Source organism: Indicator indicator, chromosome 13 (genome assembly GCF_027791375.1).
Source record: "Indicator indicator isolate 239-I01 chromosome 13, UM_Iind_1.1, whole genome shotgun sequence".
NCBI lineage: Eukaryota > Metazoa > Chordata > Aves > Piciformes > Indicatoridae > Indicator > Indicator indicator.
The window spans coordinates 18,011,789-18,039,124 of NC_072022.1; the positions used below are offsets into that span (position 1 = coordinate 18,011,789).

General features: G+C 45.0%; 1 protein-coding gene across 2 annotated transcripts in view; it reads right to left on the bottom strand.

Moving 5' to 3' along the window:
* The window catches only part of TP63 (tumor protein p63), a 105,879-nt gene that overhangs the window by 73,781 nt on the left and 4,762 nt on the right, over positions 1–27,336 (bottom strand). The window contains exons 2-3 of one of the 2 annotated variants that reach the window (XM_054386284.1): positions 9,919–10,047; positions 9,062–9,194 (exon numbers count right to left, since the gene is read on the bottom strand). In XM_054386284.1, the coding sequence (XP_054242259.1) occupies positions 9,062–9,194; positions 9,919–10,047 (262 nt within the window). Of the gene's footprint in view, positions 1–9,061; positions 9,195–9,918; positions 10,048–27,336 lie in introns of those variants that run through there. The other variant, XM_054386285.1, reaches the window with a different exon arrangement.

Consider the following 27,336-nt stretch of genomic DNA (forward strand, 5'->3'; position numbering starts at 1 on the left):
GAAACAAAACCAGTTCCCTTCACAACCACTGTGCAATATTGGTTTAGGAAGGGCACACTCAGCCCCCAGGGACTCTACCCTCCGGCTGCCGAGCTCCATTTAATAAGACACTCCTCTGGAGAGATTCAGCTCTCCAGCCAAGATGATGCAAGGTCCCCACACCTTCCCTACTGTCTGCACAATCTAAACCTTTCCAACCCATTTGAGGGAGATCATTCTCACCAAAATGCCATCTGGGACTTGCTTCCCACAGTCTGTGTACGACTGAGGACTGGCATACAGGTGATCTAGTGGTGTACTTTTTTCCCTGGTGCTCGTCTTATCTAGGTTTTTTCCCTTTGTTGGTGTCCTAGAAACTCTTTTAAAAACAGTTGCTTTCACTAAAAATGCATAGAGATAAAAAGAAACAACCATCTGGACAGAGAGGTTTGCGAGGCAGAAGATGAGCCTGGGAAACAACTAGCTAGCAGATACTTCAGCAGCCACCTTTGTGCTGATAAGCACAAAACCACAGGTCATCAGACACCCATGCATGGGGACATCACCAGGGGACTTGGTGGGTTCAAGCTCCTGTTACCAGCAACTCTTTAGTCAGAGTAACAATCCTCAATATTCAAACTGCGTTTTTTTTGCCTGATGAGGTTCTTTGGATGCTCAACACAGCATGATCTGCCTTCTCTCTCAACATGCTTGTAAAGTATTTTTCCAAAGTAAGAGAGAAAAAAAATTACATAGGAAAACTAATGGGATTGCTCCTAAGCAGCATGAGCAGATAAATCCATCTTTGTAGCTGGAGGTGGGACAGGGCCATGGCACAAACCTGCATCCCATCAGGAGACAGTGCTCTAGCCAGGGCAAGGAAAAAGGAGACAACAGATTAGAGAGTCTTTGTTTTTAATTATGAGAGAGGAGCAACTGTTGACAGACCAGGGTTTATTCTTGCACAAGCAGCTGAGGGGAAAGTGTTGTTCTTCCCTTGGCTTGTATAAACTACAGATTACTCTCAAGAAAAGCACAACTGTTCATAAACGCACAATCACAGCAGCTCTTTCCAACCAGCCTCTGCTATGCTGCCAACTCCCTCCCACCCAAACCCTTCTACAATAATCCAATAGTTAAAAAAAAAAAAAAAAAATCAGTTTGCAATAATTTGAGCACAGCAGTAGCCAGGGAGCTTGTTTGTTCCTTACTCCTTTTGCAGCACTGTTGTATTTTGCAGTCCTTGTCTTTGGGGATCCCCTGTCTGCTCTCATATGCCATGTCCACCACCAGTATAGCAACAGCCACAGAGCTCAATTATTTGCCCAGTGCTCCTCCCCAGAAGATTGATTTCTTTAGTTTCTGACTTAATTTTAATTTAGTCTGGACATCATTATGAGGTCCATCATAGCCATCCATGCACTCAAAGAGAAAGAAGAGAACTTTAAGGTACCTTTCCCTTTTGCTTAAGCAGGCTGGAGACAAAAAGTCATACTTTCAGAGTGACAGTTACATTTGTTACTGAAAAGTCCTTTGATCTTTAATTAATCTCTGCAAATTCAGATGCTGATTAGCAAAGAGTTCATTCAGCAGTGAGCAAACTATCCCAGGCCACAAACCACTCCTTAATCTACGTAGGCTTCACAGAGGTTGATTTAATTTTCTGTGACTGCCTGACAATTCACTCCTTCATTAATTTCAATGCTATCAAATAAGTGACAGTGAGGTGGAAAGCAGATGGTAGAGCCATTCAGAAGAAAACATTACATAGTCCAAAAGCCTCCTCATGAAATATTGGAGGAAAAAAAATGATAGTCATTAACAGGACTGTGGGTAGAATCTGCAGAACCACAAAGTAACATGCATAGCAAGGCTTTGGAAGCATAAGACATTCTTCAAAGCAAGAATTCCAATTAATGCAAGAGAGAACTAAAAACAAGAGCTACACCCCACAGCTCACTGCAGCACAGACACTTTGGCAGACACACGGAAGAGGAATGGGATTCTCCCAGGGCTGTGTTCCAGGTTTGTCTAAGTCTGACAGGAGCATCTCATGAGCCCTCCCAGGCACAGTCATGACTGCAGCTTGCAACAGCCCTGGTAGTTGCTCTCCATCCATCACACCACACAAAGAGGGGCACCAAAAAGCTCAGGAAAGCTTTCATTTGTCTGGATATGAACAACTCAATTCATCACTTCCAGCTAGTAAGAGAAAAGGGTCCCATTTCCCTTCTTCCAACAACTTGGTTTAATAAAACAAGTGCAGGTGGCCATTTCACTTCCATTAGTGTTCAAGCTGTGCTTCGTGGCTTGCTGAAATGGCAGCTGCCCAGGGATTTAGCACTTCTGGGCTCTAACCTAGTCAAATTGCTCCCAACTTATGTAAGAGTTGTGTTTGTAGTTTCAGAAGGGGAAAAAAAAAAATGAGATGGGGAGGGGAAAGGCGTGGAATGCTATCCAGTATATGGAAACACAGAGTAAAGTTCGCATCAAGAGGGCATAAACCTTAAACTTGCTCTGGGGGCAAAAGTGCCTCCACTCTGTTGCTCCAAGATGTTGTTTAATTGTTTGTGCAGACCTTTTAAAGGCACAAATCAGGTGCTAATGCATTATCACTCTGTACTTAGGGAAGGAGCATGTGCAGCACCAGGGAAACCTTGAGACAGGCCTAGCTGCTTGGGGAAGATGTTTTCTGACACATCTGCTGCTTTTCTTTGGAGGTATTTGCATGCAGGCAGATGACAGGACTGGCCATCATGACACTTCTCTACCTCAAGTGCTTGTAGTAATATAACGCAGGCAGTTAAAGCCAGTCCTCCAGAGAAGCCAGACCAGAATGAACACAAACCACTTTTATACATAGCTCTTTTCCAGCAGGTTTGTGCTTTTCAGCTTAAAATCAAGTTTATCCCTTCCCAAGATGAACGTAAAGCAAGATACCAGAAGGGCAGAAGTACTCTTTAAAACTTTAAATATGCTTCCAAGACAATCCATAACACACCAGGCAGATCAGCCTTTGGTGGTTTTGTTTGGGCTTTTTTTTTTTTTTTTTGGGTTTGTTTTTCAATTACATTGAGAATTCAGGGAATTTACATTAAAAACAAAATACTTGGTGTCACAATGCTGATCAGCTGGCTGCATTCCTACAAAAAGAAATCCAGCCAGGCTTGGTTTGCAGCCAGAACCAGGGCAAAACTGCACAGGGAAGGGAGCTAGTGAAAAATTTTTTAAAAATAAAGAAATGTGTCTTCAGAGCCCTACTCCACTGAGAATGAAAGGAGCCTTCAGCCTTTGGCCAAACTGAACACACTGATGCATTCCTTGTGTGCATCCTTCACCTGAAAGAACTGGCCACTTCTGGATATGGATCTGCAGCCTAAAATGTGACAACTGGATCATTTGGAGGACCTATACTGCAGAAGATTGAACATCCACCATGATTACAAAAAAAAAAAAACCAACCCAACAAACCCAACAAAAAAAGCCTAAAGTAGGAGAACATAGGAGTCCAACTGCAAACAAGAGAAGTGCTAGAGGGAAACTTCCAACAGAATAATGCATTTGCTCATTATGGAAATGCCTTTGCATAACCTCAGCTTTCTTTGCACAGGTATGGAATGAACAAATACCCACAAAGAAGAGAAACTTGGCAAGTCTCAAACTCTCTCAAGCACAAACCAGACAGTAATAAAATCTTTGATCACATCCCTGTGCTGTGCAGAGTGCTTCCTTCCTTTCTATGGTCAATTTGGGAATACTTAGGCATGGAAACAGATGGCCACACAACCCACTTTTGCTGCATGTACTTATCAAATCAGTCTTATCCTCCAGGTGCAAAACCATTTCCAAACAAAACACAGGGCTGAAGCACCTGCCAGGGCCCTGGAAACACACACACCACACATTAGTCAGCCCCTACACTGAGACACTGTTCTGCACCTCTCTAGCTGCACTGCACATAGCATGCCATCTCCCTGCCTTACTATTGGTACACAGTGAGGTCCTCCAACGAAGGTGCAGGGTAGAAGGTTGGGAATTAATGATCTTAGGTCTTTTTTAACTTTAATGATTCTATGATTTGACCCTGCAATCTCATTTCCTCTTAGCCAGCTTTCATCTATTTTCTGAGACATTACCTTGCAGCAAGTGGAATTGTCTTCTGCTGATCCAGAAAAACACTTCAAAGCAAGCAATTGGAAGTTAAGAGAGATCAAAGTCTGCTTTTTCATATTAAAGCATTGGATAGGGTGCAACAGACTTCCTTCTGGACAGTGCATTGGATTTTTTTGATGTCTGTCCATTATATGGTTGCACATCTGATCCTGACCACAACCCACAGGTGACAGGCTCCTAGGGACCCAGGAATTCAGTGATGGCCACTAAATATGAATTACTGATTTATACTAAGTGGCCAGAGCAGCTCCTTCGTGAGCCTACCTCAAGATAGACCCGAGAATGTTTTTTTCTGTTTTCATTGGAAAACATCAAATAATAACTCTTAAGATGTGTTATTTGCACAAAGATTGAGGCTGAGAGCCTTGACACCTCCATGTCCTGCATGGGCTGCATTCAGTCTCCTACAGCCTAGTTTTCTCTCCACCCTTGCATATAAAGGAGAACCAAGTCACAGAGCTGAAGCTCTCGCTTTTAAAACTATGAAACACATGCTGCACTTCCAAAATTTCTGAGACCATTATTCCTGGGATACCCACAGCCCAGGCAGCTGAGGACCCAAACGGGCTCAGTTCTGCCCAAGGCACCCACACACCTATCCCAAGGCAGAAACCAACCCCAGGGGGAACTCAGTGCTGCCTAACTAAGCCACACAGCAAATCCCCATGAGGATTTGCAGAAGATGAGGAAAGACAAATAAAAATAAAAAAAAACCCACAAGGAATTCTGTCTCCCTTTTGTGGAAAGAGATGGATCCAGGTTAAGACAACTGTGACCATGGTGACTGTCTGGGGAAAGGCATTCCACTGAACTGGTTAGGCAAGGGGCTGCAGGAGGCTGGCTTACTCAGGGGCATGAAAAGAAGGTATGTACAGGGGGAGGGGGATGAGCTGCTCCATCATTGAGGACAGCACTTCTGCTCCTGCAGGCAGGGTACCCAGTGCCCTGAATGTACTGCTGGGATGGTGGAATGAGATTTTCAGGCTCTTTAAGCTCCTCAAATAATGCTGCTTGCTGAAGTCCTTAGCCCCAAGCAACTTTAAGTCCAGACCATCATCTTTTAGCAGTGGTGAGCTGTTTAAAGGACTTCTGAGAGATGACTAGGGGAAAGCAATCTTGCACCAGGTACAGCAGGCTGACAGCACACTGTGAGGGCTCCAGGACAATGTAGGGATTATTGCACTGCCACACTCTCACTCCTAGAGAGGGGTCTTCAGACCTCTCCTTTCCATAGCTCCAGGACATTTAGCAAGAAAAATACCTACAACATTACCTGGTTCCTATCATACAGCCTTTGAGATCAGTGTTCCTCTTGAATGCAAGGAGCTGGCCACCACCCCACCACAGACCCCACTGGTTAGATCCTTGATCAGGGGTGAGGCTGATCCTTGATCAGCTTTTTTGATAAGCCTAACCAACAGCAGGTAGCCCACAAGGATGCAGAGTCAACTTACCTTTCTGGCCATCCACAGCTCTTTCCCACACCAGGGCCATGACAGAGACTAAATGTTCCCTGCACCCACCAGCCCCTCACCTTGGCTATGCAAAAAGGCAGTTCTCTACTGGGATTTCCCAGTCTGCCTGTGGTCAATACCATGGGAGAGGAAGGGGCACAGCTGGCAGCCTCACATATAGGCCACCCAGGACATTGTGAAAGAGATGGTCACAAGGCACACAGCTGGAGAAGGCTGCTGACTGTCTAATGTTACACCAGACCCATAAACACTTTTCCTGTCCCCTTCATCTCTTTTCATTCCAGTTTTGTGCAGGTCAGAAGAAAGGGGTAAGAGAAACTTATATGAGACAGAGGAAAAATATTTCTGCCTTAAACAAAGGCATGAGAACTCCAAGATTTTGGCTTAGCAAGAGAGAGATCTGTAGCTCAGAGGAGTTCTTTCATCAGACAGCCTTCTTCTGCAGCTCTCTCCTCAGCTGCAACTTCAAGGCAATGAACACATAAGTATTCAGCAGGGCAGCACTCATGATCAGCCTCCAGCCCATTAATGGGACAGTTTCTTCAGACATTACTCTGAACACTGTAACTCTCTCCTCACTGCCAGCTCTTTTGTAAGCAAGCAAAAAGTAAAATAAAGAAATAAAAATCAGAGATCTCAACAGAACTCTTAGGATCAGTGATGAACATGTTTTAAACCTGGAAATTTATTTTTCAGCCATAAATTGCAGGACATTGCAGAGATTATGTTAAAGACTGGGACTGCTGTAAAGACAACTGCTTAAAATATATTGAAGTCTTAATTTCTTTGCACCTATTTAAAGGTGGCATACCTTAAAAGGTGGCGCACTCACATGGTGGTATATTTTTGGAGGAAAGCTGGCTTTGCTCTCTTCTTAAGACAAATCTAATAATGAAAAGCACTCTGCCTTGATCTCACCGTTCATGTCCCAGGGCCCCTCTGTTTCTGCTGCATTCCTTTGTGTTTATCTGCCCTCTTCAACTCTTTGCTGCAATCAGCTGCGTGCAGCACCTCGTGTCTGGAAGTGACATGGCTGAGGTTACAGGAGAGACAGGTGCAAGGGGAGCTCTTGCCCTGAAGCTATCCAAAGGAAAAGAGAAGCTGCAGGGGAAGAGGGTTGTAAGGTATTTCAGATTAAAGCCGACAAACAGCAAACACCTTGCCCTAGGCTACACATTCTCTGCCAATGCAAGCTGCGGCGGCTTCGAGCCCCAGAAACAGCAAAGCAAACACAGACTCCTCTACAAGGGGGAGTTGTCACCTGTCAGGGATGTTTGCAAATTTATAGGGAGGTGGTGATGGTGGTAAGAGGAGTAAAAAGAGCTTTCCTCAGTTTAAAAGACGGGCTGTTTGCACAGGTTTGCGATGCATACTTTGCTTTGTAAAGGCTTTTGTCCAGCATTCAACTGGGCGAAGGTGCTGTCTTCCACAGACGACAAACTGGAACGTTTATTAATGTACATACATTAATGCACTCTGAGCTGCTGCCTTACAGTAAGGGTGAGGATGGGATGGAATTTCCCCCCACACACGCCCCACCTTTCCTTTTGACTTCTCGTGTCAGTTAAACACTTTTAAAAGAAGTCACTACGCGTCTCAGCCTCCTCAGAAATTCCTCCTGCAAGGCTGAGATCAAACCCATCGTGAGCAAGAGACAACTGCATAGCAAAACCTGCCAGCTCTCCTGTCCTGGCCCCACCACTCACTTCAGCAGTGCTCCAAGAGGACAAGAGGAAAAGATTCTCCATTCACATTTTGCTGCATCGCAGATGAGTGGGAGACTGAACAATAGCTTCCAGTGAGCCTGTCAGCTACCACAGTCATCAGCAGACAGCTCAGAGGAACTGGACATAGGGAGGCTTCTCTAGCACTCAGTGCAGCAAGTCCAGGTTTGAGGATGGAAGGAGCAAAGATTCTGCTGAAGACCTTTAAACTATTGGGGAGTGTTTTTTTTAAGAGGGCAGAATAGTTCAGACAGAACATTACCACCCACTTTGAAAACCAGCAGCCCCTCTAAACATGGAGAGCCCTTTGGGCTATTGAAGAGAATTTTACAGGAGCTGTGCTACAGCATTGGAAAAAGTTGAGATGCAGATGGTGATTGAAGGCATGCACACCACCCCACTGTGCCCCTCCTTAAGGCAGAATTGAAAGATAACCAGACTTGATGTCAGGCACCTATCCTTGTGCTCTTGGGTGAGCTTCACCACATTAGCTGAGTACACACCTAACCTTAAAGTGACCTTTTTGCCTTCACAATCTTGCAAGGACACTGCAGCCTCCCCAGCAATCACTTCAGAGCAGCAGTAACAGGTCAAACCCTCTGTCAGTGGGGACTGCAGCCAATATGACCTGGAAGCTCTGTCCTTGAAGATGTGATCCTTCAGGTCACAAACACTGCCAGGATACAGACTGCCAACAAGCCATCTTCAGGTACATGAAAAATGGTGGTTGATTAGCCAGGGAATTAATTGACACAGTTTCTCATGTTGGAAACAGAGGAACAAGAACATTCACAGACAGCAAACACAAATTTCAAACCACACAAGATTTCTAACCCAAGGCATACAAAACCCAGGAAAAACAGAAACAGTGCACAAACAGCTCAAGCTCCTGAAACATCTCCTGCTTCAGCCTGCAAGAAGAGTTGTGGTGAAGAAGCCAGATGCTATTGCTGAGAAAAAGCTGGTCAGTTTGTGCCAAAGGCAATTAACCAGCAATCACCAGTGCCTCATCTGCATTCCAGTCTTAAGCCATACTGGTGAGATACAAATCCTGGCTGTGGGTTACAAACACTCTCCAGCTTTACCCATCTGGAGACACAAGAGGAAAATATCCAACCATGGCCTGAAACCAAGTTGCTTTATTTTTTTCTTAGAGGCCAGATGCAAAGAACAATGAAGAACCCTTGCCCTTGGCCAGCAAAGTTGCAGCTATACCAAACTATTTTAACCCTAAGGCCACATAAACCAGATCTAAGCAGAGAGAGGGCAAGGACAGCTGAGCACCCAGGTAAGTGCAAGAGACTCCTCATCTTTTCTGCCAGTTCAGCTACCTCATCCCTCTCCCCTGCCATTACTACAGCAGGACAGGAGCAGCAGGTGAGGAGCCAGCTTGCTCCTCCTCACAGCCCTGGGGAAGCACAGAGGAACAATGCCTTTCCATGGGTCACACAACTTCCAGTTTAGCCAGAAGTACAGAGCCACTGCTCACTGTCACTTAGAGTCACTCGGTAGAGCAATGCTCCCAAACCAGCTTCTGTGGGTGGGACACAATAGGAAAAGCAAGAAGGAACTTCCTTGGTCAGATGCAGCAGCCACAGCTCCTCCACCAAGGCATGGTCAGATGACCCTGGAGCAATGCAGCAAGAACAGTGCCTGCAAAAAAATCCCCATCTGTCCCAAGGGGTCAGGAAAGTTCTTCTCACTACTCACCCACATTGGGTCATTCAGTTCTGTGTCCTGCACCCGGACACAGTCCATGCTGATCTCTATTTTGTTTGTAGGGCCATTTTCAGATGGGTCATCGATGAAGTTTAAATCAATTGGCTGAACTGAGCATATTGGCCTGAAAAGAACAGAGTGATGCACTTAAAATTGACCAGACTTTCTTCTGCCTCTCTTCCCTGTGCTAGGGTCACCCAGAAATTAGGCACAGCCATGAACCAGTCTCAGGACAAGTTCATTAGTGATGAAAAACTACCTCATGGCTTGCTATGGTAACAGCAGCCCCTAAACAGGGCAGGGCCTAGAGGGATATTTCACTTGCCCAACCAGAAAAAGTAAGGCAAGAGCACACTGAAAGACAGAACTCTGTTATAGCAGTAACTATCTCAGCATCAGTCATGGCAAGTCAAGAACAGGAACAGTCAGTTTATTTCCTTCAATGGATCTGACAGGATGAACTCCACAGCATCTCCAGCTCCTTTCCCTCCCCAGCATGAGCAAAAAGGGAAAACATGCAGCCTGGACATAATGATCCCATTTCTTTAGAGGAAAACATCAACCATCCACATTAACTGATCACACACTGGAAAGTGGTCAGCTCAGCAATCAAAGGGCTTGAAGAAAGTCAGTGTCACTACTGAGCTCTGCATCTGTTCCCCATAGCCTAGATGTAAAGCCTCTTGAGAGATCAAGAGCTGTCAGTTGTCACACTCACACCTACATCTTTAAACCAACAGGTACAGAAGACTCCAAAACCCCCAACATCAGTCCCCTGAGCAGCCTAATTATAGAAGAGCCCTGTCCCAAACCCATCTTCCACAGGTTCCACATATGGGGCTACTTACTGTTCCAGGAAGTCCCAAATATGCTGGAGCACCTCTGGACTGAGGAATTCCCTGGGCTGTGAGTTCTGGGACATAGCTGATCTGTAGTAACTCTCCTTCCAAGAGAAGTGGCTCGGAGTTTCTACAAACCTTAAAAAACAAAAGCAAAAAAAAAAAAAAATAAAAAGGAAAAAGAAAAGAAAAGAAAAAAGAAAAAGGAAAAACACACACAAAGATATGTTGAATACATAAGCTCAACTTGATGAAAAGCCATAAATAGAAGCTATTGTGTGAAAAAGGAGACACACAGAATGTCTGGAACATTCACAGCTGTACTACACACATTCCACACTGCTGCAGATGCTGTATTTAGACAGGAGATAATTTGGCCACCCATCCCAATAAATTAAATACCCTTCAGAGTCCACTGGGACATTGCACCATAAGGGCAAGTCACCTTCCACTTCACCCCTAATAATCAACTTGCCCTATAAAGCAGGTAGTCTTGGCAGCAGGTGAGGCATCTAAGCAGTACATGACCACATTGTCCCTGGCTGGCTGTCTCTCTACATTGCAGCATGCCCTTGGATGATGTAGGTGACTTCTCCCATACCTAGCCACTGCAGCTGAAGTCTTAGACTAAAATAAGAGTTAACAACGACTAACAAAATTTGAACAATGCTAATAAACCCCTTTTTTTTTTTTCCACCTTTGCTTCATTTTGTATGGAATAACGTTTTTCACGTTGGATTATAGTTGCCTGTCTACCCTCTTCTCACCTCCAGTAAATTCTAAGGCCAATCAACTGATTTCCACCAGATCTGCTAATTACCTTGGCCATTTTTATCCCCTTAAGCTCCCACAGGCCTCACAGAAATAGGTGGACTCAAGAGGAGGGGTGATGAGGCCAGAGCTCTCACGCCTTCCACAGCTGCACATTCTCATCCCACTGGCCAATTTCTAAATTCAAACCCAGCAGCTTTTACACCCATGTGAAAATACTCAGTGACTGCAGTGATCTAAGGGGGGGTGGAAGGAATTCCTCATATACATTTGCAGTTGACAAAACACTTGGTTCAACTTAGAGCACAGGGCAGGTGACTACTTTTCCTGCAACAAGGACAGGGGCATCCTGCACAACTTACATATACTAAAGAAAAAAACCAAAACAACAAGAAACAAACAACCCAAAACAAAACAAAACACCAAAAAAGAGTTGTTTCAGCACAATGCAAGTGAATGACCACCCTCCCTCCCAGGAGAACAGCTGTGGCAGGAGCCAGGGCTATAAATGGATTCCAAAGAGAATTGGACTAACATTTGGTTTGGCACATTTTGGTGCTGTTTAACATGACAGTCTAAACAATTTGCATGGAAGAGCCTAATTTATTAAGCTGCCAGCATTAAGAAAGAGTGTTTCAGAGGGAGGATCACACTATAGTTGTTCTTTTCTTCTATTTTTTCCTATGTCTGGCTCTTCTTAGTGAGGGATCTAGTTCTCTTTATTGAATTTGTATGGCCCTTTGTTTTGAGGATGATTCTGGTCAGCAAAAAGCAGACCTTTCCTCACCTCTGCTGCTCCCAGCAGAGCATGCTCCTTGTAAAGAGCAGACAGTTTTCCTAAAGTAATGGAAATCAAAATGGTTTTGGCCCCCAGAGCCATAGTTGTGCATGCCTGAAAATAGATGAAAGTGTCACATCAGCTGCTCATCCTTTTTATGATTAATAATAAAACATCCTTTAAAAGTTTATGAACAGATCTGGCCTAAAGCCTGCTATATAATCTGTGAATCAATGCTAGCACAAACTTTGGAGCAATGGGGAGCACGTGCTCCCTGACCCACAGAGCTCAGGAACTTTTCAATGCCCTGCAGCCAGTCCTGACCTCCAAGGAATGGGCAAAGAAACCATACAGTGGGTTCTCCAAAGCCATAACTGCCCTTGGATCGAACACTAGAAATCTCTTCTTAGAAATTCACTGCCATGGTGGAAAACACAACTGTCTGCAGAAGCTCCTGACTACATATGTGAGAACTAACTTCACCAAAAAGAGTCAATACAAAACAGGCCTTCCTTGGAGACCTTCTTTCCTTATGGATGCCTCAGTGCAATGAGGTTCCTTTATGCCATGACAATCCTCAGTCTTGTTTGCAACTCAATTCTATGTTCTATGTTCTATGTCTCAAGAAGGCAAAGCAAACCCAGCTCAGCCCTGCCTACACTGGCCCTTGGGTCCCATTCAGCAGCAGAGCAGAAGTTGCTGGTTGCAAACCTACAAGCACTCTCCACAGTGCCCACAGCACAGAAGAGGAAGGAGATGTTAGCTGCACAGACTGATAAAGCCAGGTTTGCTGCTCTACACCTCTGAAGGTAACATTTGCTGGAAGGAGTCACACCAGTTAAGGACACAGCCAGCGCATTCCTGTACAAAACAGAACTCCAGATTTCTCCAAAGAAAGTAATTTTCCAGCAGGATCACCTTTATTCCTGTACCCAACCGAGCTCCTGGCCTCACCTTTTCTAATGAAAGCATTATCAGGTTTTGCCTGATGTCACAAAAGCTACATTTTGCTGCACTAAGCAAAAGAAGTTCCCTGGTTAATACTTTCATAGAAGCAAAATTTGAGAGACTCCTTAAACACTCTCTGTGACACTTTTATTACACATACAGTTCTATTTCCAAAGAAGGGTGCAGGTAGCCAACTTTGGTATGGCACCTGTGAGAAAGCTACAACATTGCAGAGGCAGCAAGCATTGCTTTTCACTCTGGTGCAGCCCATTTTTGGGCAGGCAATAGCTGTCAGGCTGCAAGAAAACTGACTCAGCACGAAGCTGAACTATTTCCTTCCCTCTGATTTTTATAAAAATCTAAGCTTAGTGCCATTTTCCTTAACAAATAGCTCTCAACATAGAGGACCAGCCTCTGTCTACAAAGAGCCCAAATTTGCTCTTCCATAAGAAGATAACTGCTAAAGCCTAAACAAGACCCATGCATAATTTTCACTAGTTAATTGCCTTTTCCTCTAGCTTCAGTGCCTAAAATTAATGACAAAATATCAGGAGTAGTATTGTTTGAATCACTCCTATCAGCTGTTGTATTTTTTAACTAAGAAACATTTAAACAAGCACTGCTTTTACCCACAACCACACCTCCCAAAGCGCATTGAAGGAGATAACACTGCCAAACACAGCCTGTTACACCAAACCACTGACTATGACAGGACAAAGCATAGTACTAAGTCTTGCCTAGCTTGCTCTCCACTTTAAGTGTACAGCTAATTCCTTTTATTAACTGCTGAGATCACCCTCAGGCAGCTTGCCAAAAGCAGACTGCACTAACTGCACCAGGTTAGAACTACAAAAAAATTTACAGCTCCCATCAAACTTCAAACTGAATAGGACATTACACCCACATGCCCCTCTTTGAAAAACAACCAGTGGATTATGAATTAACACAAATAGCAGGTTAAAACTTCTCTGAGAAGCAGCATCTCACCAAAAGCACAGGATTTCCTGACACAGCACTGGAACACCACTCCTGAAAAACTGACTTCCAAACAAGGATTCAGCCAACAATGCACTCCCACCAAGGTCTGCTTCCACTCCACCCTATTTATTTCACTGAAGCAAAGGCAGCCCAGACCCCAGGTGAAAGCACTTCAGCAGATAGAGTGGGTGGGCTGAACCCTTGGGCACACTGATTGCTTTGCTGCCTCCTGTGGGGCTGCATCCCAGCTGATCCAGTTTGCCATCATTCTAATGAGCAAGATTTCTGCAAAATATGGCACTGGGAACAACATGTCCCCATAGCTGTACCCACACAACACTCAATTTCAGTTTCCCAAAAGGCTAGGGAGGTTAAACTTTGCGAAAGCAAAACACAACAACCAAACAAAACCACCCTGGTAAGCACAATATTTGCCTTTCATAAGTCTTCCTAAGCCCATCTGCACTGCTCCTGCTTTTCCCTGAAGCCAGAGTCCTAGTGCAGGTAGAAACGAAACCCTGAGTGCTTGGTCTAGCTCAGCATAAACTGCTGGCATTTTTGCTCCTGCTACCTCACTCTAAGCATAAGCTTCTACTTCATCACATTTTCATTCTTCCTAACTTCACATCAAAGACATTAAAGAAAAGCAACAAAATAAAAGAAACAAACAAACCAACAAACCAACAACAACCTCCCCCCCCCCAAACTGCTGTTCACACCAGGAAACAAAGTCAAGAAAACCATAAAACTCAACTCTCACAATGTAGCAACACTTGTCACCCTGCAAAGCCACCTTTTACTGCAAGCAGCTTTTACTTTAGAAAGGACTGAACCCAAACCACTAGGCATGACTTACCACTGGGGAAAAGACACAAGCTCCTGAAGGAAGCAAGACCTAGGTTTGATATAGAGCATGCACAGCCTTAAAGGCAGATGCCACCTGCTTTCACTGATATAAGGTCAGCTCCTAAGCAGGGTGCAACTCACCTGTCCCTGGGATACATGTGTGAGTCATAGAATCAAAGAATGGTCCAGGCTGGAAAGGACCTCCAAAGGTCATCTAGTCTGATCTCCCTACAGTCAGCAGGAACATCCCCAACTAGACCAGGTTGCCCAGGGCCTTGTTGAGTCTCACCTTGAGTCCAGCACCGTCCTTCAAGAAAGAAGACAGTCACAATCAAGAGACCATGATTCTCTTTGGGGTTTCATTCAAAACAGGCTTGGAGCTTCAGCTTTCTGAAGTACCACCAAGTTAATAGTAGAGTTTCTGGGGAACCCAGAAATTAATAAGGTATCATGATGAAGCTTCTGTGTTGGGTTTCAAGAGAACCAAGCACCTCCAATTCTCCTTAGCTTCCCTCTGAAGTTTGTTTCTTCTACACAGTGTATGAACTCTTGGAAACTGTTGGTGTAGTTTATAAATGCTGAATTTCATGGCTTGATACAGGTGTAAAGCCACAGCATAAAATCTTACAAGTCTTATCTTCACAGTAGGGATGAGCAAAATGGTTTAAAGCTCTCTTTCTGTTTCTTTCCAGCGTTTTAGGATGTGCTTTCTGTTTCTCTTCACAAAATATCTGTTCATGATCTACTAATTTCTACCACTGGGTCTGTAGTCCTCAGTCAGTGGACCAGCAGATGGGGCCAGGGAAGTTTTTCTTTATATGGTACAGATGTTTTTGTTGTTGTTGTTGTTGTTGTTGTTTTTTTCTCCACAATATATGTTCCACCAAAGGACCTGGTAGCACAGTACTAAGGATACTTTGATGCAAAGAGAAGGACATCTACTCTTATGAATAAAGCACTTCCACATTATACAAATGAACCCAAAGAATAATTAATAATGTCTAAGTAATGATATCTAACATGCCTCTTTTTATTCATAGCTCCCAAAGTGCTCTACAAAGGAAGACAGAGTAATTACTCTCCCATTTAACCTGTGGGAAAACTAAGGCACTAGGAGGTCATAGGATTACTCATTGCTACTCAGCAAGCCAGTTGTGCAGCCAGAAATACAACCTTGGTCACCTGAGTCCCAGTCTGGTGCTGCTGAGAAAGGAACTAGTGATTCTGGGTGTGTAGATGCAGAAATTCAAAAAGGCCTTAATTTCTCCAGGCAGAGTATGCACTGCACTTCATTTCCTAGAGCAAGAAACCCCCAGACTTCATTTATCTCCAGGTACAAAAATGCTGATTCGAGGATTGAAAATCAAGACTGTAGCAATTCTGTGAACAGCTTCAAGCCACACTCAGAGTTCAGAGTGAAAGTAGATTTCAAACCCAAACACCCAGACTAAAAACTAATCTTTCTTCCCAAATGCTTATGGAAGTTAACCACTTAACAGCCCTTAATTAATGTGTAGTTTAATATATTAGCCCCCGACTATCACGGTGGGTGGGCTGGATGAAGAAGTAAGTCACACAGCAGAAAAGTCAGCAGCCTCAGCTCCAGTAGTCACAATCTATGTACTCGTCTCTGCCTTCTCTAGTTATACCTTGAAGTGCATCAAAAGACACAGTAAATAAATTATTTAAGGTTTATGAACATTACAGTTAATTGCCTGAATCTTGGTGTTGTATTTTTAGCCCTTGAGTGGGGAGTGGGTTCCTTTTTGGGCAGCACTATTAAAACTTGAGGAACTTGGCAGCCCTCATCCTGCTGGAATTCCCCTCCCTCTGCATTTTACCACTGCAGTGAGTTGTAGACATCACTTCCTAATGAAGCTCAGAGCTGTGCAAGAGGAGAGGGAAGCAGGGGACGGCAGCACAGGACAAGCGTGCTGGTGGCAGGCAGTGTCATCTGGAATTTCCCAAAGCGTGGAGCATGCTTGTCCCCTGCAGACCCATCAGCCACCCACAGCTGGCAAAGCACAGCCTGGAAACACCAGTTACAGACCTTTGGCAATCAAACAGGTTCATTGCTGTAAACACAGCGACCAAACCAAAAGTCAAATGGTAAGCTGGCAGGCCCTCAACCCCCTCAGACAGGAGACTGCAGTTAAACTTCAGGGGTCTGTATTGCACCTCTATGTCTCTTTCTGTGTCTACTTCATCAACAAGCAGTCCCCCTTCCCAGTGTGTATTGCACTGTACTACACGTTTTCTTGTTTCTTTCTCAGGTCTCAGCTCATGTGAGCCCAGAAAAGAGCGACTCACAACCTGGCAGAGGAAGGTCCTGCTAAAGTGCACTCACAAGTATTTATTCCCCTTTAGATTCCCAGCCCAGCTGTCAGATTCAGCTTTCAAAAATGTAGACTTCCTGCAATTTCTTTAACCCATCAGACTTTACTTCCATGTAGCACTGCTGCTGTGTGTTAGTCCACAGTGCTGCTGTGTGTGTGTCCTAGAAAATATTTCCAGAAAACTGATGGATGCATGTGTTTGGATGAGTGAATGTAAACCATATCAGACACCAACACACAGGATTTATTTAAGACACAATAGAATGTTCACCTCAAATGCTCATTATTTTTTCCCAGATCCCACATTTTTAGATATTCTCTCACTAAAAATTATGTGGACGGCAGCATGGCTTGTGGGGAGGGACAGCTGAGAGAGAAGTGGTTCAGTGGCACAGAGATGAACATTAGAAAACAAAAGAAGCTGTTTGAAGGGTGAACCCTGGTTTCAGAAGCAGCTACCAACCAAAGAGATATGGGGAATACAAGGACACTATGACACTGCCAGTATCCTGCAGCACCCACTGAACAGCCAAAGGAGGACTGTCCTACTCTCTAGGTAAACGACACTTGAATTGCACATGCCATGTTTCAACTGTGAGGTATATGATATTCAGAGGAATTAAAAGTAGTTCTGTCTCAGAAGAATGCTGATTGCGTTGCTTATAAACTCTTGTGCTCTCCTAGAGTCTACTGCAATAGAGCTCCCCAACCTCCCTGTGACTTAGATTTCTCTTCTAGAAGCACAAAAAGCAAACACGTCTGTGAGCTGAACGGAAAGGGGTTGGAAAGGGATGGTTCAGCTTTCTGGTTGCCCTTTACTGGAGTCTTCAGTGCACAGGCAAGACGGACCTATATCAAAGAAAGTGAAACCAGTCTCATGGAATGATCCTTCTAATTCACCATGCTGCAAAACACAAGGGGGATTTTCTTCTGTTCATCATCTTCTTTCAGTTACAACTGTTGTGTAAGACTGTGCAATGCCTACGGCAGCACAGTGGCCTCTCGAAGCGCATCATATCGCTGTAGCCCTGGCACCACATCAGTGCCCTGTTCCAGAGCTGGTAGTGTAGCTGGGAAGAAAAAGCTCCCTCTGCATTCCCTTTGCTACCATGCTGAGGGGTTCTCAGTTTGGGCACTGCATGGCCTACTCCCTGCAAACTGCTGGGAATGGCTTCTGGAAGCAGGAGTTCAGAGTGCTGTCAGTGACCCTTGCAGCACAGGAACCCACTGCATGTATCTCTCTTCACATCTGCTATCTACACATCAGCATTATTAGCCCAACAACAGTGACCATTTCTATATGGCAGACACATACCCTTCTTTGTGGGCTTCTGGCAGCTAATCACTCCACCATCCCTTAGCTGTTGGGCCAAGTCATCCCTAATTTTTTTTTTTTTTCTCCAAGGGTTCCAGAGGGGGGCCACCAGGATCATCAGAGGGCTGGAGCACCTTACCTACGAGGACAGACTGAAAGAGTTGGGGCTGTTCAGTCTGGAGAAGAGAAGGCTCCAAGGTGACCTTATTGTGGCTTTTCAATATCTGAAGGGGGCCTACAAGAAAGCTGGGGAGGGACTTTTTAGGCTATCAGGTAGTGATAGGACTAGGGGGAATGGAATAAAGCTGGAAGTGGGGAGATTCAGGCTGGACGTGAGGAAGAAGTTCTTCACCATGAGAGTGGTGAGAGCCTGGAATGGGTTGTCCAGGGAGGTGGTTGAGGCCCCATCCCTGGAGGTGTTTAAGGCCAGGCTGGATGAGGCTCTGGCCAGCCTGATGTAGTGTGAGGTGTCCCTGCCCATGGCAGGGGGGTTAGAACTAGATGATCCTTGTGGTCCCTTCCAACCCTGACTGATTCTATGATTCCTTCGGTGTCTTTTGAACCTTCCCAAACCTTTCTTATCTCCCACTCATCACGGACACCCCCTTCTCCATCCTCTCCTTGTCACTCATCCTTGGAAACTACCTTCTTACCCAGCTGTGGACATCCCCTCCCTTTCTGCTCATCCCTGACACCCACTCCCTTTCTCAGCATAGGCCGAGAGAGATGGAGCTCTAGCAAAGTGAAAGCACTGCCACGGCAATTCCTTCACCTGCCCACTGCAATTGGTGCTTTCTAATCTGTGGTACAGAGCCCCTGTAACCTCAAGGAGCCTGAGCAGCCTCCATTGGGAAGCCCAGAGTAGGAGAGCAAGCCTGGAGCTCAGGATGCTCAACTGAGCCCCTAGTCCCTGGGTATTGAATCCATCTTTGCCCTTCCAGTCCTGAGGTACAGCTGTGCCACCAATTCTGTAAATCAGTACAACGCCAGGGAAATGTGGTTCTGAGGCTTTCCAATTTTAAATGATTAAAAAAAAAATCATTCCACCCCAAATCAATTAAAAAATGGTTGTAATTGTCTTCTTTTGTAACTCAATTTTCAAGTCAATAAGTTGCAGCAATGGTTAAAAGCAGTGACCATCTGGAGAGAGAGAAGTCAGACCTGCTGCCCAGAGGTGAGAGCTCCTACTGCAGTAAGTCTTCCCAAGGAAAAAAAAAAAAAAAAAAAGGCCCAGCTTTCAAAATTCTGAGGTGTTATTGGGCAATGTCCAAAAATAAGTATTGTAAGGTAAACTTTACAGGCAAACTGTTCAGAAGCTACAAAATACATCCAAGTCCATTAAAAAAATAATGGTCTAAATTTGCTCAGTTCTGGATACCCAGCTGAGAACATGCATTTGGGTCTGCCTGGGAAAGTTTACACAAGACTGCAGGCAGTCAGCCCCTGATAGTCTTACAGCAGGACAAATGGAATGGTGCCTCCTCCACTCAGTGCAGGAGAGGATGAGTACTGATCTTTGCTGCAAGGCCTTCTGCTGCCTCCAGCTCTACTGCCACACAATAACCTGTGCTGCCCAGCTGCAGATACAATTAAGGACAATTTTGGTGCTTCCTGGAGGAATTGCCTAACACGAAATCCTCCCAAGACCCTCCCCTCATCCACCATTAGGAATGGTTTGTGGCAGGTGCTTGGGGACACATCCACAAGCTACCAGGGTAGAAGGAGACTGAGATCTCTACAGTTGCATGGAGAGACTTCTCATATTTTAGAGAGGAGAGGAGAAAAGGAAGATATTAACTGCCCAAAGCAGCCTATACCAGCTAACTGCATGCATCCCAGTTATCCAAATCTCTGCAGCATCAGGGAATAGTAAAAGAAAAGAAAGCAACAGCCCCAGAAATGAAAGCACACAAAGCAATTTTGAAGAGATGACAGTCATGACAAAATACAGCTATTACATGGCCTTCATCACTACTTTTCTGTAGTTATTTTAGGTATGTATTAAGGAAAAATGAAAAGTTCTGAAGAGGAAATGGCCAGAAATCTGACCTTCCTGAGACGTGCTGCATCAAATTTCCCCTTTTGAGCTTTGCTCACCAGTGTTCTTCCCATGAGCACAATATTTACCCAATAACAGCAGTTCATTGCTGTTCATTTTTTACAAAGAGCTTGCTTTCAGCATTTCCCACAGAACATGTGGCTTTTTTAACTACTGTCAGATGAAATGTTGCAGTATTGAGTGCAATCAGCATCTCTCAAGTTTCACTAGTTTGCTTCTACCACACCAAGACAGGGACCACAACAAAACGTGAAATTATTTATTATACAGGTTAAAATAATGCAGCAAAGTGCATCAAAGCTTCAAAAAGGCCATCAGGATGTCAGGAACTGGCTCTTATTACATACTACAAGGCTCTGAAAGAGGCCAGAGCTAGGGGGGGTGGGGTGGAAATCAAACCACCAAACACAACAGAAAAGTTCCACTTGTAGCCAGGGCTACATCTACACCATTGGTCCAACTCAGGTTCAAGGCCTGGTTTGTGCATTATCCCTTATCTACATGCAAGGACTTTTTTCAGACATGACCCTGGCCTGAGCTCTGGGCTGTCTGGAGAGGAAATGACTGTAAGTACTTTTGAATCCAGCCTCTCATTTTATGTAGTGTGGACAAGGCATGGTCTAGGCTGAGCTTCCTAGAGCTGAGTCCATCAACAGATGGCCTGAGCTCATCTCTTCCTAAGAACTGTGTGCCATTAGAGCAAGTGCCAGCTGCAGGCAGCATATCATCAAGCAATGCTGAGAGAAACCCTCAGACCAAGGGTTCACCACGAGTACAGTCAGTCCCCCAAACCAGGGACACATACTGGGCTGAGTAGCTGCCAGGGATATCTCTTTGGATTCCTGACTGGCTTGCTTATTAACACAATGACAATGAGATTAGGTGGTGCAGAGAGCAACTGTGACAGTCTAGGGAGCAAAGCCAGAGCAGTATTTCTTGCACAGAGTAACGGGATTAAACCAGAAAAACAAAACAAAAACAAAACAAACAACAGAAAAAAATCCCCACAAATAACCAACACCACAGTAGTTTGTATCTCTTTTAAAAGACATAGTCAGAACCACAAACCATGTCATATTGAATGCTCATGCCTGCAGAGGTGAAATTAGACTCAGTGCTCCTCTCAGAGTCTGAAGGAATGGAGATCTCACACTGTTTATTGACACCCTCCAGACCATGGCATACATGGGATAACACCCAAGGGAGCAGATAATGGGTAAGTGAGCAAATGTGGTATTCCCTACTAAGTTGCAGAAGCATAGTATATGGGAACTGATGGAGTGACTGCCGCTAGATATGGTGCATTTACATGGAGTCCTTCCAAGGGAGCTCCACAGAAGCTGTGAACATTCAGGGCAGCATGCAGCTGCTCCTGACCAGGAGCTGTGTGTGCCTCATTCAGCCTACTGCTGTGAGGCTTAGTGGAAAAAGAGAAGACTTTTGTAGCACATGACCATGGACTTCTGAAAAACTCCTGACTGCCCTCCATGTCCCTGGGGTGAAGATGCTGGGTATAGTTTTGTAGGTCAGGACCAAGGTGCTCAGTGAACTGTGCTCTCAGATTTAGTCATGACAATGGGCTAGAGTGAGTGCTTGTCTCCAAGCTCCTGCACCAAATGTCATTTCTGTGGTGCTTCCAGCCAGCAAGAGAGGGAGTAAGGGGCTTCTACCTCTCTTCTCCATAGTAAGAAAGTTCAAATCTCCTCCAAAAAGTTTCTGAGCACTACGCTATGCAAAACCCTACAAACAAAATGAGACATGAAGGATTCAGCTGCCTGTCACCTCTGCTACAACTGAATCCACTGAACTGAGTGCACTTTTCTGGACCAAAGCAATGGGAATACCCAGACTCCATAGCCTGGCAGAGGCACATGCAGCCCTGCAATGCGCTCTAAGCTCTGTTTAAAGCCTGGCCTAGGTTACCTGCAAGCAGTCTCAGTCTTGCTTGTGCCATATCAGTAGCATTGAGGGCATATGCTTGTTAGTGTCACACTCTTCCAGAAACAGCCTTTAAAACTTGCTCAGATTTGAACCTTTGTGATGTGTGAAGAAATCAGACCTTCTTTCTGCCAGGGTTGCCCCAACATCCCCTGGGTTTTGTTCGCTCAAGTGCTTGGTGTGCTGCAGCTACCACCCCTGGAAAGGCACTGAGCACTCTTGCACATCAAGCAACAGACACCACATTACTGCTGTTCCTCTTCACACAGGGCAGGCATTCCCCACATTTGGCCACCATGAGGATGTGGCAGGGAGAGGACGGTGAGGAGATACCCTACATGGATCTTATCATGACCCCACAGAGCAAGAGAAATCATGCAGCCCATGCTGATTTTCAGCCCTGGGATACTATGAGTGTCAGGGCATTTAGTCATATAAATATAGCCAAAGAGGAGAGAGGGATCGCTCCCCCCAGACACAGGACATGAAACGAGTGGTTCTTTTTTAAGATAGGAAAGTCTCAAACTGTCTGCTGCAATAGACTCCTGACATTTTGAGTTGAGCCAGGTAAGACTCTTGGCTCTCTAAGGCACCTACTATTACGAAAGTTGCTTCAGTGTTTAGTTACATGAATTATTTTCTCTTTGAACTGCTCAGGGGACTTACAGAGTCACTCTCAAACTTGTTTGGGAAGGTTCAATTTTACAAAAAAAATATAATAAATCATCATGATATCACAGAAAGTTCTCACAGCTCTGTAGATGCAGGAAACTGTAGACGGCAACATCCTGTGTTTCAGTAAATAATTAAAATGCAAAGCAGAAATGCCAGCAAAGCACGTTAGGTGCAGATTCTGGAAACAGGAGTTTGGTTGAAGCTCCTACTAGTCACCCCTACTGCCAATCTCCTAAATCCGATGTGGTCTGGATGAAAAACAATAACTTCCATTTCCCTACCACTGCCACTAGCAATACTCCTAGGAGAAAACGAAGTTTTCTGCTGAAAGTCCTGCTGGCTGCATTTTTTCGGCATGTAGCAACATTGTGGCAGGCCATCTATAGCTAAGCCCAAGGGCAGAGAATCTTCTCCAAAATAAGAGCACTTGCAAAAGCCTTTCTCTGTGTCACAAAATAGCTGCAAGACAGGGCAGATGAAGAACAAAGAACTAAAAGCAGATTGCAGTCCTGAAAGATGGGAACAAGTGAACTGGTTGTCAGGAACACTGCTGCTGTGCAAGGGAACATTACCTGGAGTGCTCATGGGATCTGCCCTTTTGCAACTCTGCCTGGTGCTAAGAAATTGCAGGGTTGGCTTCCTATTATTTTATCAATACATTGCCACACCTAGTGTGATTTATGATTTTTGCTTGTGATTATCTTAAAGCAGCAGTGTTCTGAATACATCAGAGCCTGCTGCTCTCTCCAAACCAGGAGCAACGTTTCCAGTTTGTATATTTCAAGAGGAAAATTAAGAAGTATGTCACCAAACTTGAAAGTGTAAAGTATCACACAGTCTCACAGTATATCAGAGGTTGGAAGGGACCTCAAGAGATCATCAGGTTCAACTCCCCTGCCAGAGCAGGATCACTTAGAGTAGTCCACACAGGAATGCATCCAGGTGGGTTTTGAAAGTCTCCAGAGAAGGAGACTCCACAACTCCCCTGGGCAGCCTGTTCCAGTGCTCTGTCACCCTCACTGTAAAGAAGTTTCTCCTCATGTTGAGGTGAAATCTTCTATGTTCAAGTTTGAACCCATTGTTCCTTGTCTTATCACTGTGAACCACTGAAAAGAGCCTGGCCCCTTCCACTTGACACCCACCCCTCAGATATTGATAGACATTGATCAGATCCCCTCTCAGTCTTCTCTTCTCCAGACTAAACAGCCCCAGGGCTCTCAGTCTCTCTTCATAGGGGAGATGCTCAAGTCCCCAAAGTAATTTGGTCGTTTAACATTAAGATTTTAATCCTGTATTATTTGACCACTCAATGCCCAGTTTCACAGCTGCCATGGCCACCTCATAGACCCCATTGTTGGCAAGCACAGCAATCCTACCATTTTACCTCACCACCTCTGGCTCCTATTTATAAGTTCAGAGGCAGACTCTGCTGGCAATGCACAGTTGAGCAGCTGCTGTTTGCAGCATCCAGCTCACCAGCACACTGTAAGCTTCTTTCTATGCATATTTTCAGCATGCATTGACTTAGGTGCATATCAAAATTACTGAACTGGAGAGTCATTCGACCTCCCAGGGCAAGGTTTTGTCAGTAGACTTATTTTTATGTTGCAAAAAGCCTATTGAAACCCTGCTCACTTACTGTGGGGTTTCCCCATTCTCACTCTTGGAGGTGGCTGTTCTCTTTATAACTCCATACACCAACCAAATTCCCCTTGCTTACATGCATCAGTATTTATCACATCAGGCCACCTGTGGCATTCGAACACCTGATGGGAGATAACTCAGGATACTGAAGGGAGATGGTCTGCTAGACAGCAGTGATTGCAAACAGGCACCAGAAACTCCCAAGTAAGCCCAAGAAACAGATACAGATGTTTCTATGACACTATCTAAACAGACAAAGGATATTATCTATTATCAGCAGACTTGGTCAAACAGACTTCAGGAATCTCTTAGAACAAAACAGTTTCCTTCTGATTACTTCAGTTTTAATCACAGGCTACAAAATTTTGTACTAAATGTAAGTCAAAATTTGCATGTCAGTGTAACCCTTGGCTCCTACCACAATGTTGACATCAGAGTTCTGGGTTTTTTTCACAACTCAAAGCTGAGTCCTTCTGCACTGTATTGGGCTAGAAAACCTTGTGGTTACTGAGCCACTGCAAGTTAGCAGAAGGTACCACACAAACCAGCAGGGGATTATACCTTGTAACAGGTACCATGAACACCATAAACATAGAATCATAGAATCAGTCAGGGTTGGAAGGGACCACAAGGATCATCTAGTTCTAACCCCCCTGCCATGGGCAGGGACACCTCACACTACATCAGGCTGGCCAGAGCCTCATCCAGCCTGGCCTTAAACACCTCCAGGCCTCAACCACCTCCCTGGACAACCCATTCCAGGCTCTCACCACTCTCATGGTGAAGAACTTCTTCCTCACGTCCAGCCTGAATCTCCCCACTTCCAGCTTTATTCCATTCCCCCTAGTCCTATCACTACCTGATAGCCTAAAAAGTCCCTCCCCAGCTTTCTTGTAGGCCCCCTTCAGATACTGGAAGGCCATCATCTCTGAACAAATGAGCCATTGAGGACTTGCTTCTTTATTATATTCAGTATTTCTGGAAGTTGGACAAGATTCTATGAATTAAATATTCTCTGCTGAAAATATAAAGGACCACATGAAAGATTTTACATGTTCTTCTTACAGTCCCTTGATAGCTGGAATTAAAAAACAACCAAAACCCAGAAAACGGTCAACTTTTATCCTTTAAGCAACACTAAAATTACCTCCAAGATGATAAATATTTTCTTATAACACACTTTGGGGGCCTACACTGTTTTGAAGAAGAAAAAAGTTCTCTCTTTGGCAATGACTGTGAAGGGGTTGTGACATCCTCAGTGCAACAACATCTCTCTGACATAGAGCAAAGAGGTCCATTAGAGACAAAACAGAGAAGGGCAGGAACAGCTGTGCCAGAAAGAAAGAACTGAAGAGGGTTTAACATGCTGCTCTTGAGTGCTGTTTTGCAAAGATCTTATCTTCTAATCCCATCTTCTGATGAGACTGCAGTACAAGAACAGGAGAACAAGTGGAGAACAGACCTCAAAGACGAGATAAACACCTTACTCTCTTCACCAGCAGCAGCACATGTCCTTAGTGAGATGCCAGAGGCCATCTGAGAGGTCCCATACTGGCAGCATGGGAAGTCCATGCTCTCCCTGCAGAGCTGCTCTGCAAAGCTTCCCACTCATGAGGCCACCCTGTATCAGTGGTGTCTCAGCACACTACATGCTGTCCCCTTGAACTTGCCTGGCTCCAGATGGGGTCTGTCCCTGTTGAATTTCTACCAGGGTGACAGCACAGCCATGAAGGTAACTACCACCTCACAGGACAGTTCACTGTGGCCAATAAAAAAACCCCACAACACCTCCTCAGCTCTCCTCCAGCTTTACTTCTTGCATGGAACTAATTCTGCTCTTTCAGAAGTCACTGGCTGCTCTGAGCACACCACAAGCTGCTCAGAACATTTCAGAACATTTTCTGGCCCCTCTCTGAGTCTTTGGAAAGTACCTGCTGTATCACTGTCTGTTTCTGCAAATAGATCTATACCAAGTCATGTGGCTTTCCTTACTTGGCTCCAGGTCTTTCTGCCAACACAGCAAATTTGGGCTCCCATCTCAAAGGTGAAGGCAGTTGTCACAGCAGGAGTTCAGTTATTCTTCAGCAAAGCATAGTACAAGGGAAGAGAGAAAGCTTGCAAGGATTCTGCAGAGCCTGTGCATGGAATGAAGCACTCCTTCAAGACACTACCCTACGGCATCATAAGCAAAGCTGTGTCCCAGTGTCACCCAGCTAACACCCAAGTGAAAGGAGAGCTGCTTATGCCAGCATTGATTCATGACTGTGAAGGATTGCAGGCTGCTGGCCTGTGATCAGGATGGGCAGCCAGCAGGTTTTGCCTGAATATGCCCCCTCCCAACCCAAAGGGAGGAAATCTGCTGCTTCATTACTGCCTATTAGTAATGGTGAGCACTAGGTACAGTGAGATTTTCACCTTTGTGCTGCATTGCAAGGATTACCATTGGCATGACTCCTATCTGACAATTGCAGCCCGTTTCCCAGCCCTCTTTGGTACGTGTGGGAAACAATGAAGAAAGATGAAGCAACACGTGCAATGCTCACAATGAATGATCTCTTTGAACCCAGGAGCTCTGCTGGCCTGGAGCTAGGCCCTGCTCTTCAAAAATCCATCTTGGCACAGCACCTAATAGATACTGCTACAGTAGCCCATGCCAATGAGGGGTCCCGAGCACAAGCCCTATGAGGAGTGGATGAGGGAGCTGGGGTTGTTTAGCCTGGAGAAAAGGAAGCTCAGGGGAGACCTTATTGCTGTCTACAACTACCTGAAGGGAAGATGTAGCCAGGTGGAGGTTGGTCTCTTCTCCAGGCAACCAGCAACAGAACAAGAGGACCCAGTCTCAAGCTGCACCAGGGGAGGTTTAGGCTGGATGTTAGGAAGAAATTCTTCACAGAAAGAGTGATTGGCCATTGGAATGCACTGCCCAGGGAGGTGGTGGAGTCACCGTCCCTGGAAGTGTTTAAAATAAGACTGGATGAGGCTCTTAGTGCCATGGTTTAGTTGATTAGATGGTGTTGGGTGATAGGTTGGACTTGATGATCTCGATGGTCTTTCCCAACCTGGTTAATTGTGTGATTCTCTTCCTTCCATGTCCCACCTAATTTCTGACAGTTTCCTTCGTTCTCTTCTAAAATTATTT